At 66.1% G+C, this 17,523-nt stretch overlaps 2 protein-coding genes across 7 annotated transcripts in view; one reads left to right on the top strand and one right to left on the bottom strand.

Annotated features, from left to right (window-relative positions):
* Window positions 1-4,423, bottom strand: part of PLEC (plectin) — a 53,598-nt gene extending 49,175 nt beyond the window's left edge. For 2 of the 5 annotated variants that reach the window (XM_047726358.1, XM_047726360.1), the window contains exons 1-2: window positions 4,304-4,423; window positions 2,946-3,141 (exon numbers count right to left, since the gene is read on the bottom strand). In XM_047726358.1, coding sequence (XP_047582314.1) covers window positions 2,946-3,135 — 190 coding nt within the window. In that variant the 5' untranslated portion in view covers window positions 3,136-3,141; window positions 4,304-4,423. Of the gene's footprint in view, window positions 1-1,376; window positions 1,533-2,945; window positions 3,142-3,697; window positions 3,896-4,303 lie in introns of those variants that run through there. The other 3 variants (XM_047726368.1, XM_047726369.1, XM_047726359.1) reach the window with 2 other exon arrangements.
* An 8,875-nt stretch (window positions 4,424-13,298) lies between these two features.
* On the top strand, window positions 13,299-16,594 carry GRINA (glutamate ionotropic receptor NMDA type subunit associated protein 1). Of its 2 annotated transcripts, none has more exons than XM_047728087.1 (7): window positions 13,299-13,454; window positions 14,423-14,780; window positions 14,869-14,981; window positions 15,065-15,265; window positions 15,406-15,534; window positions 15,634-15,777; window positions 15,869-16,594. In XM_047728087.1, the coding sequence occupies exons 2-7, from the start codon at window positions 14,447-14,449 to the stop codon at window positions 16,016-16,018; spliced, it is 1,071 nt and encodes a 356-aa protein (XP_047584043.1). In that variant the 5' UTR covers window positions 13,299-13,454; window positions 14,423-14,446; the 3' UTR covers window positions 16,019-16,594. The 2 variants fall into 2 exon arrangements, with proteins under 2 accessions (XP_047584043.1, XP_047584044.1); XM_047728088.1 differs by having other exon boundaries at window positions 13,304-13,561.
* Window positions 16,595-17,523: the final 929 nt, after the last annotated feature.

Raw genomic sequence — 17,523 nt, 5'->3', positions numbered from 1 at the left:
ATCTCACTCCTGGGAGGCAGGCCTCCAACCCAGGGAGAAGAGGGAACATGGCTACTCTTGTCAGGACACCTCACCTGGACGCCCCGGACAGGACCTGGACCAACCTGATCACACCAAGGAAGATTCTGGAACAAACCACTATGTATTCTGTGTATTTTGCGTAGATGTCCCTACTTCAAACAGAGTGACCACTTCATAAACAGTTCTGTCCTGGGGTGTGCCAGGAGAGCTGTGGCCCACGTGGGCAGCTGCTTCCTTGCCCAGGACCCACCCAGATGAACCCTCCAAGGCCAGGCCAGCTCTGGGAGCTAAGAGCAGCAGCCGGCCCTCTCTGGACCTAGACTCCTTCCCTCAGGAGCCCATCACCCCAGGAGCATCTCTGTGAGGACCAGGCCAACGGGGCGGCCACAGCACGGGCAGGAGAGCGCACAGCACAGCCAGAGATCAAGCAGAAGCTCTTTGCGGAGGGGGGCCTGGTGGGGAAGAGTCCTAGGCGCTCTGCAACCTCTCCCTGCCTGGGGGAGGTCAGTAGGCAGAGAGCAAGGTGAGGCCCTAGCAGGAGCTCTCCCTGAGCTGCCCTTGGGGGCCGAGCCAGCCAAGCGGAGCTGGAAACAGCTCTGGTCAGCTCTGCCCAGGGCCGCCGCCTCGACCCTCTGCCGCAGCTCACTCACCCGGACCTGAGCCTGTGTGGGCCAGGACCCAGGGCTGTGTGTGCCGGCAGCTGACAGCACCGAGGGCCTGGGCAGGTCCGAGGCCCCAGGGGCCCCCTGCAGCAGGCCAGGGGGTCTGTCAAAGTCAGAGAATCAGTTCTTCTGAATAGGAGGGGAAGGTGGCCCTGTCTTCCCCAGCCCATGGCTTGCTTGAGAAGGGGAGTGAGGAGGTCCCTGCCAAGGAAGGCTGGCAGCCTAGGTGAGGGCCCGTTTGGGGACGTTAGGAGAGGCCACAAGTATGCGACCCACTGCCAGGTGTGGCCGCGGGGTCCCCACCCCACGGGGGGAGGCACCCTGCTGAGGGGCGCGGGAGGGCTCGGCCTTGACCCACGTGTCTGCTGGGCACCGGCTGGGAACACTGGACCCCGGCCCCGCGAGCATCCGCCGGCGGCACGGCCCACCCCACCATCCTCGCCGCGCGATGCCCTATTAAGGGCATGACCGCGGGGGCTCCACCGGGCGCTCCCGCCTCTCCCGGGGGCCGCCGCAGCCGCGAGGGGTCGAGCGGGGCCGGCGAGGCAGCGGGCTGGGCTGTGCCCGGGGCCGCGATAGGTGCAGCCACGGCGGACAAGCGGTCGGAGGCCGGGCCGTCAGGCTGGAGGACCCGCCAGGGCCCGGCCGGACGGCAGGTCGCCCGCACGGTGCGCGGGGCGGGCGGCGCCGTACCTTTGTACTTCTCCCGCACCTCCTCGTAGGCCTGGATGAAGTCCAGCTCGTCGGGCGGCGGGCCCGGGGGCGGCGGGGCGGCCATGCCTGGGCGCGGGGCGCGGCGGCGCGGAACGGCCTCCAGACCCCGCGGCCACCGGCCCCGCGGCCGCGCGCCGCTTAAAGGGGTGGCCCCGCCCCGCCCCCCCGCACCCAGGATGCCCCACGGGCGGGGCGGGGCCGGGCGAGGGGCCAGGGGGCCGGGGCCGCGCAGGGCGCGCTGGGCAGGCTCCCGGCCGCCGCACCCCTCCCGCCCCCACCCCGACCCCCGCCGGCCCCGACGTCCCGGGCGACCTCACCTGGCCGCCCCCGGGCGCGCCCGTCCCTCCTCCCCGCGCCGCTCCTGAGACGCCTCCCGCCGCTGGAGACCAGAGCTGGTGGCTTCGATATAAAAAGAGCCTCAAAGCACAACAAATTTTAGTCTAAAAGGACTAAAATAGGGAATGCGCAGCCAAAAGAAAAAAGATTTGGTAAAACTAAAAGACAGATTCTTTCCCACCCACGAAGTGGGCAAAGCCCCCCGTGTCCCAGCGCGGGAGACGAACGTCCTCCTCTGCGGGCCGCAGACTCCGCAGCCCACGCCCCGACGGCAGCTCGCCCGGGGAGGGCTGCGGCCACCACCCCGCGGCGGGGGCGGACGCCGAAGACGGAGTGCGGTGCGGGAGGACACTCGTGATCCGCTTTCACGTGGATAAAAATCCTCCTTCAAAATCCATATGTGACGCCCACACACCCTCACGGCGTCGGGTGCCTCCGCGCTGCCTTGCGCTGCTGCCGGGCCTCCCACCCATGGAGCCCCTCGCCGCTCATCTGCTGGCCTTGCAGGCTTCTGGCCACCTGCCTGAGTGTCGCCCCGGCCTCCTGCAGGGGCCGGCCTGCCCTCCACATGCCTCTCCCTCAATCTGCCCTGGGGGTAATGGGGTCAGCCGTCTGTAGCCTGCGCCAGCGAACCCTCAGCCGGCCCTTCCCCCTCCCGCCACAGCCTGCCTGATGGCCTCCAGCCCTGGGTCACCCACTTCCAGGGGCAGGGGCCGTCCCCAGCTGCCCCGCCCTATACTCGCAGGGGCCTCCGGCCGGGCTCTTCCCGTCCTCCACTGCAGGGCAGCGGCTGGAGGCCAAGGCAGGCCCCCGGCCCACGGAGGCCCCGCAGCTCTAGCCAACCGGGATCCCTCCCCTCCGGCTCCTGCGTGCTCCCCCGCGCTGCCGGGGGTGGCGGCTGAGAGCAAGGGGCCTGGGAGGTGGCCCTGCCCCAGAAGCCCCAGAAAGTATCATGGCATCTGGGCACTGGCTCCTGGTCATGAGGCCCATGATGGCGCCGCCAGACCCGACTCAACCTTGGCTGGCTCCGGCGCGGGCCTCCTGCGGCGGACAGGCGGGGGCCAGCAGGTGGCGCTGTGCGGCCCGCGGTCACCTGCCCCCGAGGCGCAGCGGGGCTCCCACAGCTGACACCTGCGGGAAGCCGCGGGCAGGTGCTCAGTCAGCAAGCGGGCGCCAGTGTCCGAACCGGACCGACGAGGCCCACGGCGTTACCTGCAATGCGAATGACCGCCCGCTCGGCGGGGTCCAGCACGCTCCCATTGCCCCCGGAGCCCCCTCCGCTTCGCCGGGTCCTCTGTGTCTTCCCCAGGTTCCAGGGCAGTGTGTCCCCAGGGCTGGGCGAGCTGCTGCCTCCATTGGCATCTTCAGCCACCGGCCGCCCCTCGTGGATCTCGCCTGACATGGCCTCCTGGAGAGGGAGCAGGAGGGGGTCACACCTCTGGGCTTAGGGGTTACTGCACACCAACCGCCACTTCCTTAATCTGGACATTGACCGCACCCTTCGCACCCTAACCAGCCGGACACTGACCCCCACTCCCCTCCTGGGTCCCACTTCACACGTACTGAGCCCCCCAACCCAGACACTGACAACTCTCTGCTCCCATCCACAACTGGCCTCACTCCCTCCAGCTCACCCTGGGGACACCCACACAAAGACACCCCTCCCCCCAACACTGACCTCACTCCCTTGTCTATCGCCAGGACACTGGCCCCTCCACACTCTCTGCCCCAGGGCTCACGCCATCACTCAGAAACCAGCCCCCACTGGCTGCGTCCCAAACCTGCACGTCCCCTGAAAACCTCTGATCAGCAGGCCAGCAGCACCATCAGGGAGCCCTGACCGCACTCCCTGCCCTCACCCCGCCTGGCCCCATCCGCTGGACACCGGCGCTCTACCTCCGAGCTGTGTCAGCCTCTAGGACTCCCCACCGCCTTTCCCGACCCCCACCTCCGCGCAGTCCCACCTTGCTCTCCGCAGTGAAGGCCTGTGAGCGTCGGGAGCCGCAGCGGCGTGGGCGGAGCTCGGGCCTCCCCTCCTGCCCCAGCCCAGAGCCGCACGCGCACCCGCACCGCCGGCGCTGCCGGGGCACACGCACACCCACGCGTGACCGCTCTTCAGCTCCGGGTCCCCAAGAGCGCTGGCGTGCGGGAGGTGAATGGGGCTCTGTCCCGGCAGGGCCGGGTGGAGTGGGGGGCACAATGTGGACTCTGTGCCTCCGCCCTGGGGCTAAGCGCTGGCGAGGAGACAGCGGGCACCGGAGCTGGGGGCCACCCCGCCCCGCCTACCCTCTTCCCCCCACCCCCGCTCCTCCACCTGCACCTCTGCTCCAGTCCCCCCGCCCGGCACGCCGCTGTCACCGCACCTCCCCAGCAGCCTTTCCTGCTCACACTCCGGGCACCGCCCGTCCAGTTCCGCAGTGCTGGGCGCGCAGAGGTGGTGTCCTCCGCAGGGAGGACGGGCCGCGACGCAGTCCCTAGTTCCGGAACGCCTGAGGCCGCAGCGCCCCCAACCCCGCCCCGCAGCTCCCGCGCGCCGCCCGCCTCTCCACCCCCGGCTGGGTCCTACGTGCCTGGTGGCTCAGCTCGGCTAGGCTCGGTCGCCGCCGCGGGACTGCCGGGCAGGGAGAGCCGCGGAGGCTGCGCAGGCGGGGCGAGCCCGGAGCCCCGCCCCGGCCCCAACCGAGCGCCGCCCGTGCGGTCGTCGCGCCCGGGTGCGCGCGGGGCCGGGGCCTCCCCGAGGCGACGGGCCGGAGCGCGCGTTCCGCTCCGCGGGCAGCCCCCGCCTGGTGCGCGCCGCTCTGGCCGGGCGCAGGCCTCCCCGCGCGCACAGGGCGGGCCGGTCGGCAAGGAGACGTTGTTGGGGAGCGTGCGTGTCACTAAGGCGACGTGGGGTCGCAGGGGTGCGCGCTGGGTCCAGCCTCCGCCCGCGGCCCGGGGCTACCCCGAAGGAGCCACGGACTCTGCCCGCCGGCCCTCGCCCCTAGCCACGCCGGGGTCCCCCATTTCCCTAGCAGAGGTCGGACCCAGAGGTCCCGTAGGCCCCGCCGCCTGGTTTCCCGAAGACGTTTATTCAGGAAACAGTGGCTCTTGGTCGGGGTTTGGCCGAGGCGGGCGGGGTCGAGCGGGCCCACCCTCCCTCCGGGCTCTGCTGACCCCTGGTGGCTGGACCGGCTCCGGCGGGTACGGGCCCCCAAGCGGGGACACAGCCCTGGTCCCCCAGGTTCGCACCCTTCTGTCCACTCCCCCCAGCCAGAGGTGGGGCGACCCCAGGGGCAACTCAGGCAGCCCAGCGGGGCGGGAAGGCTGTGCGCAGCCAGGAGCCCAGGGACTGGAGGGGGTCGGGAGAGGAGGGTCAGGAGGCTGGAAAATGGCCCAAATGCCCAGAGGAGTCCTCTGGGGAAGCCCGGGCATGTGCTCGCAAGTAATGAGGTGGGTGGGCAGGGCCTGGGTGTCTCGAAAGATGACAAAGTTGCTGGGCTGGCGGAGGCTGGCCACCGCGCTCCTGGCGCAGGAACACGTGGCTAGGGGCCCGCAGGGGGTGGGGGGCGCCCACAGGTTTCCACCACCGGGAACACCGCCTTGTGGCCATCAGCGCTGGGGTCAAGTAGCAGTCCTGCAGGGACAAGGAGGCACGCCCCTGCCTATAGAGTGTGCCTGCAGGGGACAGGCGAGGGTCAAGATGGTCTGGAGTGGCCAGAGCCAGAGACCACCGCTTGGCCTGTCAAAGCCTCCCTAGCTGTGGCTGAAGCCCTGCGCACGTGTGGTACTGCCTGGGGGATGGGCCATGGGCATAGGACCTGCTCCTCTGGGCGCCTCTCAGGGGCCTGTTCCAGGTGCAACCCAAGGCGTGGGACCCGCTGCTGCAGCCCACGCTCACGCGCTCCACCCTGGGAAAGCCATCCAGGGCCAGGCTCTCAGGAGACGCTTCTACCCCTCCCAACCCCAACCCCCGGGGAACCCGCAGCAGAGCTGTGCCTGGAAACCAAGAGCCTTCTCTTGGTGGAGTTCAGGGTCTGGGGAGATGGTCGAGCTCCAGTCACGCTGCATCCCGCTGCAGAGATTAGGCAGACATTAGCCACCCGGATGGGGCCCCAAGTGGCACTGGAGGGCTTCTCAGAAGCCTTGCTCCCTCCAGGGAAGTCTGGTCCTTGCAGGAGGAGGGCTGCAGGTGGGCAAGCCCAAGCACTCACCAGGCCCTGGCACCCACAGCCAGGCTCTGCAGGGCAAAGCTGAGCTAGGTGCCCCTACTGCCCACAGGACATCCCTTGAGATCCCACGAGATGGCCCGGACCCCTCAGCACTGGGAAGACCAGCAGCCAGCCGCGACGGAGCCAACTCAGCGGCTCAAACAGAGCTTCCGAAGAAATTCCAACTAATCTCTCCAGGGGGAGGCAAGAGGGTATCACATCCACATACCAGAACTGGCTGCTTGGAGGAAGAATCAGTCTGAAAAGGCTGGGGATGGGATGCGGGCGCGGGGTCCAGTGGGCGGGCTGGGTGACGAGGTCAGGAGGCGGAGCTGGGGAAGTGCCCCCCAGCTCAGAGAGAAAGGGAGGAGATGGGGACCCATAGGGACCTTCCCCATGGGGAAGGTGGCGCACAGGGGGCCAGCCCCTGCCAGCGAGGGCGTCCTGGAGCCCGGTTTCCCTGCCCTGAGCTGGCAAACTGGCGTCTGCTGGTGGAAAGGATCCGTAAAAAAGCCCAGAAGGACAAAGGCGAAAGACACATTTCTGGCGCCTACCTGCTGGGGAAACTCCCAAGTGTCCAGACACACGCGCGCACACGCATGTGCACACACACGCACACACACGTGCACGCACACGCACGTGCACGCACACCCCTAAGTCCTCCTCCTCCTTCTTGGAAAAACGCCACATGCTCACCACCAATGCTACTAGGTACTAAGATACCATAAATGGATTTTTTTTTAGCTTTCCTAAAACAATGTTTTTTAAGTGAAAAGAGAAAGGGCAATGTCTTTCAGAGCTTGGAAGGAAAACATAGTTTGTCCTGAACACCACGCCTGCCTACACTACTAATGAGGACAAAATAAGGACATTTTAAGATACGCAAGATCTCACTGTGTTTATTTAACTTGTTTTAACTTGTCTTAACTATGTCTCAAACACAGAGCAGTTTTCACTCGAAAAACAAGTTTCTACCAATTACAGTTGCGAGTTACCTCTAATGGTAAAAAGCAAAGTAAATGTTTCCTGGCCTGTCAGGGAGGTTCTCTACTAAACCAGAGAGTCCGTACAGGCTGGGACAGGGGGCATAGAGGGTAACCACACAGGAAAAAAAAGTGAAAGTTAAAAAAAAAAAGAGAGATGAAGAGCCCTGGGTCTGCAGAGCCTGGCTGGCTCGGTCAGTTGACCTCATGACTCTGGTCTCAGGGTCATATGCTCAAGGTTCAAACCCCACACTGGGCATGGAGCCTACATAAAAAAGGAGGAGGAGGAGGAGGGGAAGAAAATGAGCCATTAGTCTTTGAACCCTTGCATAATTCTCTTTCATGCAACACAGTTTTAATGACGAGGATTTCGTTTCCTGGTTTCCTCTGGTTCGTTGGTAAATACTTTCCGTTACCATCACGGTAGTCACAGACAGGGAGTGACACCTGTCAACCTTGATGACATAAGAAAAATGCAACTGGCCAAACCGTGTGATGGAAGAGGAGAAGGGAGCCCATTCTCTGCACCCCCACAGAGCAAGTCAAGAAACGGTCTCTGACGTTGTTTACGAAATACAAGCCGCGAGTGCCAGGTCAAGAGCCTGAGCCAGCAAGCCCCGTGAGGGGTCGGGGGGAGCCACACGTGGCGGAGCCTGTTTCCGCAGAGCAGAAGGAGCAGCTGCTAAGTCCAAGCGAGGAGGGAAGGGGCCCTCCGAGCTGGAGCGACCGCCTGTATGAAAACAGCGGTGCTGGGCCATCTGGGGAAGGGGGGGACGTTCTGCATCTCTGCCCGGCTGCGGGTCACGTCTGCTGCCCGGCCTGCCCGCAGCTCTGTGCATCCAGCATCCGGAGTGCCTGGCTGGCCTCGGCCGCCACAGAGGCCTGGGCTCTGCAAGGCCCCTTCCTCCCGCCTGTCTACCCAGCGAGCACCCAGCCCGCCCTCCTCCCTCACCTGACCGGCTCATCTGCACCTGTCCTCACCTCGAGGTCACTCCCCTGCCAGCTCGGTTCAGCTCCGGCCACTGCCCTCACCCCCTGGCCACCTCCTGAGGCTCTCTGCAGCCTCTCCTTCCCGCTGCCTGACAGGCCGGGGCTCACTCTCGGTGTCCCCCCCGCAGTGGTTCTCCGTGTTTGAAACACACCCATAGGGCCGGGGCCGCCTGGGTGGCTCAGTCAGTGAGGCATCTGCCTTCAGCTCGGGGTCCTGGGATCGAGCCCCACATCAGGGTCCCTGCTCAGCCGGGAGCCTGCTTCTCCCTTTCCCTCCGCTGCTCCCCTGCTTGTGCTCATGCTCTCTGTCAAATAAATACAATCTTCAAAAAAGTTTAAAAATTGAAACACACCAATGCTCAGAGTTGCCACATTTAGCGAATAAAAATAGTGCAGCAGGTCCCGCTGGGGCAGACGCTGTGTGGGGATCCCCAGAACAGCGCCAGGTCCCTTATCTGCGGGGTGCGTAATCCTCACAGTGGCCACAGGATGGCGCCACCACCCCGCGCTTCCGACAAGGAGAGCGGGTGCCACCCCCCGCCCTCACTGGGCTGCAGTCCGCAAAACGGGGACCCCTGTTCCGGCCTGCTCCGGCCTGTCAGATCCTGGGGCCCCCTGCCCTCTACACCCTTCTGTCTCCCCCCACCCCCAGAACAGGGACGGGACTAGGGAGCCCCATGGGCCCTCGTCTGACGGGCCAGAGTGACAGCTGGGGGTGGGGGTGGGGAGGGGCTCAGCAAGGCGATGTGGTGCCATGAGACCAGTGGGCGACCACACGAGGCCGGCAGCACAGGGTGTGGAAGCACCTGGGCCATGCGGATCCCATGTGAGCAGCCGCCCCACGGCCCCACCCGGGCCTCCCTGCTGCTCTCCGCCAGATCCCAGCCTGTCCAAGGACCCTCCCACCTCTGCTGAGACACCTGGAGACCCAGGGGATCTGGGCCATTCCTAGGGCACTGGACCCTGATGGCTGCCCCCCCCCCGCCCTCCCCAAGCCTGGTGCAGGCTCACAGCTGGGGCCCAAAGCTGCCAAGACAAAGGCCAAACTCTGATCCCGGGGGTGGGGGAGTGGGCAGCCGGCAGTTCTGCTAGGTGGCGGGGCCCCAAAGTCCAGGAGACTGGTGCTGTCACCCCCAGGGCAACACTCACATCTCGACTCCAGACGGGCTCCCAGGACCCCACCATCTCCTCCTGGACCTGTGCCTCCTAGGCAGCCCCCAGCGCCCGGTCCAGCTCAGCTACACCCTGCCTGAAAGCGGGGCCACCAGCTCCCTGCCCACGAGCTTGTCTTCTGCCTCCCACAGGTTCACCACAGCGTGGCGGCATCCCCTGCAGCCACCCCAGCCCCCTCCTGAGCCCTGGAGGCCAGATCCCACTCTGGGCGCCCCTCAGAACCCCACTACGCCCAGCTCTGAGACAGCAAGTCCTCCCCACCCAGGTCCTCCAGGGTGGCCAGCGGCACTCAGACCTCTGCTGGGGGCAGGGAGAGATGTGGGGTCAGTGGCCAAGCCCAGGCAGGGTACAGGGTAAGCTAGGTGAAAGATGGAGAGAAGGGGAAGGGTACAGAGTCACAACACAGGTGCGACCATAGGGAGAGGTAGAAGGCCAGGTCGAGAAAGGGCCCCAGGGTGTGCTGGGGTCCCCAGAAAGCCCTACCCACATGCACTTTCTCTTGGTCACTGCCTATGCAGTCTGGGGGCTGCAGGGTGTGTGGGAGACCTGCTCCAAAGACCTGCTGGCCATCTCCACTGCGCCCACTGGGCCTGGAGACCCCACAGGCCATGGCCCACCAGCTCTCCATCCCAGTAACCCGGTAAACCCCAAGCTGACTGGCCCAGCCTGGCCAAGAGACCCAAGGGGACCCATCCCCAGAGAGGCCCTGCTTCCTCCTCAGAGCACAGTGTCCCCATCCCTGCCCTCCTCAGTGTCCTCACTGGCTCTCCAACCTCTGGGAGAGCATGCTCGGTGGCCCCTGGCCCCACTGTGACCAGGTAGTCCCCTCTGCCGCCGTCTGTGGCAAGCTGCTCGGGCTCCACGATGTCACAGTGGGGGGCCAGGCTCAGCCCTGAGCGCCGCCACTGGGGGTCCTGCTGTAGGACCCACCTGGCCACTTGGAGGAAAGGAGAGGACAGAGGCCCGTCAGGGCTCTAAGGAGCAGGAAGGGTGGGCCCCACGTCTATGCAGCTCCCTTCAGCCTGCCGCTGCTGGAAGGAGGCAACCATGTGCAGGCACCCAGGTGGGCAGTCCAGGCCCTCCTGGGCCCCCCTGCCACTGCGGAGCATGGGCTCCAGACATAGCCCCTGCAGCAGCACGCCCTCGGGGGGACACTCCCCACCACATCCGCTGCTGGGCCTGGGACGCCTTAACCCCCTCAGGCCCAGGGTCTGCAGGACTCAGACTCCTGCGGGGGAGGGTGCAGGCCGGCTCCCAGCGTCCCCCCAACAAGCACACCTGCCCCAATCTTGCGACTCCCCTGCCTCGGAGAGGGGCTGGGGCAGGTGGGCCAGGACCCAGTCTGGCCGGGGACTGTCCAGGGCACAGCAGAGTGGCACTATGTGCTCCGTGACACACAGCAGGGTCTGGCCGTGCTGCTCCGGATGCTGGGGCACAGGCAGGGAGTGGGCAGCTGCACATGGGCGGGTCCGGCTTTGGGCTCAGCCAGCACCATGGAGCCTGTGCTCCTCCCAGGCCCACCGGCCCTGTAGCGGTAGGCAGGGGTGGAGTGGGGCATCAGGGTCCACAGCCAGCTGAGGGCCGCAGGCTGCTGAAGGGGAACAGCCTGGCCCAGCACAGCCTCCACCCCGCCCAGCACAGCCGCCGTCTGCTGTCCTCCTGGGGGCTCCCTGGTCTGTGCACCTGTGTGTCTTCCCGCCCGATGCGGACGCCATTGTCACTGTCATCGTGGTCAACCCAGCAGAGGTTGCACACTCTGCAGACATGTGCTGCTGAGCAGATTCTCATCACAGAAGGGGAAAGGGAGGCGCAGACAGGACCCAGGGCGGTGCGGTGCCTCCCCCCGGCTGCACCTTTAGGGTCCACCTGCGCTCTTGCTACCAACCGCCCCCCCTTTGGTCATCGGCCTCCAGCCTCCCAGATTCATTCCCACGGCTGCTGCCCACTTCCCACCTCTCACTGACCCCTCAGCCCACCCCTGCGGCTCGTCCGGGGGACCTGGGGAGCCCACACTCGGGCTGCACCCCCGGCACCCTGGCCTGAGCCTCCCTCATCTCCCCCCTGGATCACTGCACTAACCTTTTGTCTTCGTCTCCCTCTGACACGCCCACCCCACCCCACCCCACTGTCCATCCTCAACAGAGCGCAGCGGAGCCTTGTGAAGTGGTGCCCACAGTTCCAGCTTGGGCCGTGGGAAAAGCCAGAATCACTCACTAAAAGCCAAAGTCCTTTGGGGGCCCTGCCAGGCTTGGCCTGACCAGGTCCCAATCCCCTCTCTGTCCCCACCCTCCCTGCACTCGCCCCTGCTCAGCCAGCTCCAGCCTCTTTCCGTAGAGTAACAGACACTCCCCGGCTCAACACCCAAGCATGGGCCTGTCCCTCTGCAGGGATGGGCCTCTCAGAGCCCCCGGCTACCACCCCCATGGCTCCCCTCACCACACTCTTCTTGGTAGATTTAACTTGAACCTAAAGTCCCTAAGGATTGGAGCGCATGGAGGGCTCAGATGATTAAATGTCTGCCTTTAGCTCAGGTCATGGTCTCAGGGTCCTGGGATGGAGCCCTGCATCGGGCTCCCTGCTCAGCGGGAAGCCTGCTTCTCCTTCTCCCACTCCCCCTGCTTGTATTCCCTCTCTCCCTGTGTCTCTCTGTCAAATAAATAAATTTTAAAAATCTTAAAAAAAGATTTTATTTATTTATTTTACAGACAGAGATCAATCACAAGTAGGCAGAGAGGCAGGCAGAGAGAGGAGGAAGCAGGTTCCCCGCTGAGCAGAGAGCCCGATGCGGGGCTCCATCCCAGAACCCTGAGACCATGACCTGAGCCGAAGGCAGAGGCTTTAACCCACTGAGCCACCCAGGCGCCCTAAATAAATAAAATCTTAAAAAAAAAAAAAAGTCCCTAAGGACCTTTGACTTGCTTGGGCCCCATCCAAGGCCCCCACCTCCACTTCATAGTTGTCGTTTCTAAACCCTGTAAATTGCGTGGGCTTCCTGTTCTACACCCTGCCTGCCCGTGTCTTCTCTTGTTCTAGAGCAGATCACCTTTCGCACACTGTCTCCGGGCGTGTCTCACACCCCAACCTGCAGCCGAGGGCCAGCCTCCCAGCCTGTGCCAGAGCAGGGCCCACCGCGACCACGGGGGTGTTTTCCGGGATTTTTGTGGATCAGCTGTCACACTGGTGGCTGCTGGGAACCCGCCGTGAGGGGCGAGTCTGTAACACCAGCACGAGCCGAGTCAGAGCTCAGGGCTTCACCAGCTACCCCTGGTCTTGCACGGTGGGCCAGTGCGCCATGGGCCCGGGACGGAGCATTCTCCGAACCACTGCGGGTCTGGGGAAGGCCACGAACAGGGCCCCCAGGCACTGCGGCCCAAACCAACCGGGCTGCGACAGTCCGCGGGCCCCAGCAGCACTGCAGGAGCCCCGGGAAGAAGCTGACTTGACCTGCGGCCCCGGTGATGACGCGGGGCTGAGAAGGCCACCTTCACCGGCCGCGAGGATGCGGTGAGGACCGAAGACATAGAAGGTCTAGTGTGGTCTCAGTGACTGCGGAAGCGGGGGGCGCTCAGAGGAGAAGGCCCGCGGGTTTGGGAGAGCCCGCACGAAAGGGCGAGAGAAGAGGGAAAGCGGGGTTTGAAGACCAGCGCGGCCTGGAGTCTCGGGCAGCGCGTCCCAGGCTCCGGAGTGCACTTCCAGCTCCCCGAACCCAAGCGGCCAGGCCGGGTCTCTGCCTCCAGGGTCTTCAGCCCCCGCGGCCCAAGCCTGCACTTCGGCGGACAGTGCAGGACGCCGGGCGCCGGCCTGGGGATCGGAAAGGAGCCAGCACGGCGGCTACAGCGGGTAGGACCCAACCGCGAGAAGCCCGGAGCTCCCGGTGGAGCACCGGCCCGCGGCCCCGCTCCTCCGCCTCCCCGCTCCTCCGCCTCCCCGCTCCTCCGCCTCCCCGCTCCTCCGCCTCCCCGCTCCTCCGCCTCCCCGCTCCTCCGCCTCCCCGCTCCTCCGCCTCCCCGCTCCTCCGCCTCCCCGCTCCTCCGCCTCCCCGCTCCTCCGCCTCCCCGCCCAGGCCCCGCCCCACCGCCCAGGCCCCGCCCCACCGCCCAGGCCCCGCCCCACCGCCCAGGCCCCGCCCCACCGCCCAGGCCCCGCCCCGACACAAGACCTCGCAGCGTCTCCGCAGCCGCAGGCCCCGCCCCCGCCCCGCCCCCGCCCCCGCCCCGCCCCGGCCCCGCCCCGTCACAAGGCCCCGCAGCGTCTCCGGAGCCGCAGGCGCAGGCCCAGCCAAGCCGGCCGCGGAGCGGGTGCGGGTGTGGGTGCGGGCGCAGCGGCCATCGACCGCGCGGTCGCGCACCGGACACCGTGCGCACCGTTCCGGAGGCGCCCCGCGAGTGGTGAGTCCCTGGCCCGAGCGCAGCGGCGTGGCTACCCGCTCGGCCGCTGGGCCGGCCGCCCCCGCGCGGGCCCTGCGCAGCCGAGCGGCGTCGCGGTGGGTCAGTCGGTAGGTCCCGCCGGGGCGCCCGGCCCGTTTGGGCCCGGCGCGGCGGCGGGCGGCGGGCCGGCGGGGTGGGGGGCGGGGGCGGCAGCGACGAGACCCGCGTCCCGAGCGCCCCCTGACCGGGCAGCGGGACCCATCCGCCCTCGGTGCGGGTTCCGTGGCCGCCGCCCCCACCCGCCTCGCCGTCTCGCCCGCTTTGTTCCCCCGCACGCCCTCTGGTCGCTTCCATCCCCCACACGCCCCCGCACCCCGCTGTTCCTGGCGTGCCCTCCTGGCAGGCGCCCCGACAGCCGATCCAGGCCTGCTGCCCCCCACCTTGGGAGCGAGGGACAGTCCGGCCTGCTTTTGCACAAGGGTCAGGGCTCTCGCTGCTCACAGATGGCCTGGGGATTTCCTGGGATAGAAATAGCCGCCGGCTCTGGCCCCTTCAAGCTGCTTAAGGGGAGGGTGGCGAAGGGGAGGGTCCGGGCACACCTCCACACCTCCCTGACCGCGCCCCCAGCCCCGACCCGGCCTGAGCTCTGACCTGGGAGACGCCGCCGCGGTCACAAACCTCCCCCATTTACTCCTAAGAAACAACCAAAACCAAAAATCGCGGAGCTGGCGAAGTCATCCTCTCGTCTGTCCCCTCCTCCACTTTTGGGGTCGTCTTAGAACAGCCTCTTCCAAAGCCCCACGCCCTGCCAACGACTCCTCCATGGCTTTGTGGTCCTTCTGCTCGCGGGTTGCCAATGGCCCTGGGGGCAAAAGTCATGAATGCCCCCCTTTGTGTCCTGGTTCCCTGCAGCAGGTGGGGCGGGGCAGCGGTGGCTGCTTCCGGGGACTTGTCACTGCGGGGCTGACTTCTCTCTCTCTCTCCTCTAGGGGGAGACCACAGAATCTGAGGCCATGCCCCACGAAAAGAGTTTCTTGGTGTCTGGGGACAGCTACCCTCCCCCAAATCCTGGATATCCTGGGGGACCCCAGCCCTCCATGCCTCCCTACCCTGGAGCCCCTTACCCACAAGCCCCCTTTCAGCCTTCTCCATATGGCCAGCCAGGTTACCCCCAGGGCCCCAGCTCCTACCCCCAAGGGGGCTACCCGCAGGGCGCCTACCCCCAAGGGGGCTACCCCCAGGGCCCCTACCCTCAAGGGGGCTACCCTCAGGGGCCATATCCACAGAGCCCCTTTCCCCCCAACCCCTATGGACAATCACAGGCCTTCCCGGTACCGGACCCTGGCTGTGAGTACGAGGGGAGAAGCTTTGGGGGGAGGGGCAGGGGCTCCAGGTGCCCACTTGAGCTGCTGACCCAGCCCACCCTGCTCCTCAGCACCTCAGCATGGAAACTACCATGAAGAGGGCCCCCCGTCCTACTACGACAACCAGGACTTCCCCGCCACCAACTGGGATGACAAGAGCATCCGCCAGGCCTTCATCCGGAAGGTGGGCGAAGGAGGCTCGGGGCGGGGGAGGGGGGAGACGAGGAGGCTCTGCGGGGCAGGGCTCTGAGCTGGCTCCCACCCTAGGTGTTCCTGGTGCTGACCCTACAGCTGTCTGTGACGCTGTCCACTGTGGCTGTGTTCACCTTTGTCGGGAAGGTGAAGGGCTTCGTCCGGGAGAACGTGTGGACCTACTATGTGTCCTATGCCGTCTTCTTCATCTCCCTCATTGTCCTCAGCTGCTGTGGAGACTTCCGGCGCAAGCATCCCTGGAACCTCATTGCCCTGGTAACCCCAGCCCCCGGCCTGCCCCCTCCCCTAGCGTCCTCACCTGCTGCCCCCACTCTTTGCAGCCACAGGAGGGTGGGGATGGGGCGGGGCGGGGGTGGGGAGCCACTGCCCCCACACGAGGCTCTGTGTCCCCACAGTCGATCCTGACCGTCAGCCTGTCCTACATGGTGGGCATGATTGCCAGCTTCTACAACACCGAGGCGGTCATCATGGCCGTGGGCATCACAACGACCGTCTGCTTCACGGTGGTCATCTTCTCCATGCAGGTGAGGGGCCCTTGAAGGCCAGGCTGCTGGCCCCGTGGGCCCAGACGCCTTCCGGGCCGGCACCCAGACCCCTGTCCCCACCCCCCCCCGTGCCCGCAGACCCGCTATGACTTCACGTCGTGCATGGGCGTGCTGCTGGTGAGTCTGGTGGTGCTGGTCGCCTTCGCCATTCTCTGCATCTTCATCCGCAACCGCATCCTGGAGATCGTGTACGCCTCGCTGGGCGCCCTGCTCTTCACCTGTGTGAGTGCTGGGGGCGGGAGCCAGGGGCGAGCCGGAGGGGCACCTAGGCCGAGGCAGGGGCGTGTCCCTCACCGGCCCGCCGCCCCTCCAGTTCCTGGCTGTGGACACCCAGCTGCTGCTGGGGAACAAGCAGCTGTCCCTGAGCCCCGAGGAGTACGTGTTCGCTGCGCTGAACCTCTACACCGACATCATCAACATCTTCCTCTACATTCTCACCATCATTGGCCGTGCCAAGGAGTAGCTGGAGCTTGGGGCCCCACTCAGGCGGCGTGGCTGTCCTGGGTCCTGGCCCTGATGGGGCAGCGCCGTCACACCTCCTCCCCTCGCGCCCCCGCCTCCCGCCGGCCACAGCCCTGGACCGAGGGGCCCCTCTCCGACCCTCCCACGTGTGACTGCAGATTCTCCTGTGTGGACCTGCCATGGCCAGCATGGCCCCTTCTCGCCCTCCGGCCCCGCCCAGGGCAGTGGGGCCGGGTTCCCAGGCCACCGCCTGCTCACTCACCGTTGCATGAGCCGTCTGCCAGCCCGCCCCAGGGTCTGGGGACCACACCCGGTCCCAGGGGAGAGGGGGCGAGCCAAGAGGTGAGGGGGCACGTCTCCCTTCCTGTTCCAGCCCCCCCCAGCCTGGCCTAGGGTTCCCCTTCCCTCACCCCTCCCCCGCCCTGGAGCGCTGCCCTCTGGGGGCCCTAAGGACTGAGGGCCTTGTCCCCCTGCGGAGCCCTGAGGGCAGAGAGGATGAGGCTATTTCAGGGGGGAGGGAGACCTTTCTCTCGTCTTGCTGTCTTTAAAATTCCAATAAATGGGACCTTGTGCTCTCCACGTTGTGATCCCTTTCCTGGCCGCATTTTCTGGGGGTGGGGAGGAGCCTGCGGGGCATCGCCAGGGTAAAGGGAGCAGGAGCAGGTGAGCCTGCTGGGAAGGGAAGTCAAGGACAGGGAGTGCACAGTGCACAGTGGGGAAGTCAAGGACAGGGAGGGCAGCCAGTGCACAGTGGGGAAGTCAAGGACAGGGAGGGCAGCCAGTGCACAGTGGGGAGTCAAGGACAGGGAGGGCAGCCAGTGCACAGTGGGGAAGTCAAGGACAGGGAGGGCAGCCAGTGCACAGTGGGGAAGTCAAGGACAGGGAGGGCAGCCAGTGCACAGGGGGGAAGTCAAGGACAGGGAGGGCAGCCAGTGCACAGTGGGGAAGTCAAGGACAGGGAGGGCAGCCAGTGCACAGTGGGGAAGTCAAGGACAGGGAGGGCAGCCAGTGCACAGTGGGGAAGTCAAGGACAGGGAGGGCAGCCAGTGCACAGTGGGGAAGTCAAGGACAGGGAGTGCACAGTGCACAGTGGGGAAGTCAAGGACAGGGAGGGCAGCCAGTGCACAGTGGGGAAGTCAAGGACAGGGAGGGCAGCCAGTGCACAGTGGGGAAGTCAAGGACAGGGAGGGCAGCCAGTGCACAGTGGGGAAGTCAAGGACAGGGAGTGCACAGTGCACAGTGGGGAAGTCAAGGACAGGGAGTGCACAGTGCACAGTGGGGAAGTCAAGGACAGGGAGTGCACAGTGCACTGCCCTTCCTGTCGCCTTCCTGAACTCCGTCTGAGGTACCCCGCAAGGACGGGGGCAGGGACCTGAGGACAGGGACCCGAGGCCTCCGGAGCTTAAGTGTGGTGCCGGGTTTGCAGGGTGGTGAACGGCCTGACTTTGCCACTCGCTCCTGGGAACCGCACAGCATGGCGGAGGGTCTTACGGGTCCTCTGGGTCT

The sequence above is a fragment of the Lutra lutra genome, chromosome 4, assembly GCF_902655055.1.
Source record: "Lutra lutra chromosome 4, mLutLut1.2, whole genome shotgun sequence".
NCBI classification, from domain to species: domain Eukaryota; kingdom Metazoa; phylum Chordata; class Mammalia; order Carnivora; family Mustelidae; genus Lutra; species Lutra lutra.
Note: the sequence above shows the minus strand (reverse complement) of the source record. Positions and strands in the feature narration are given on the sequence as shown.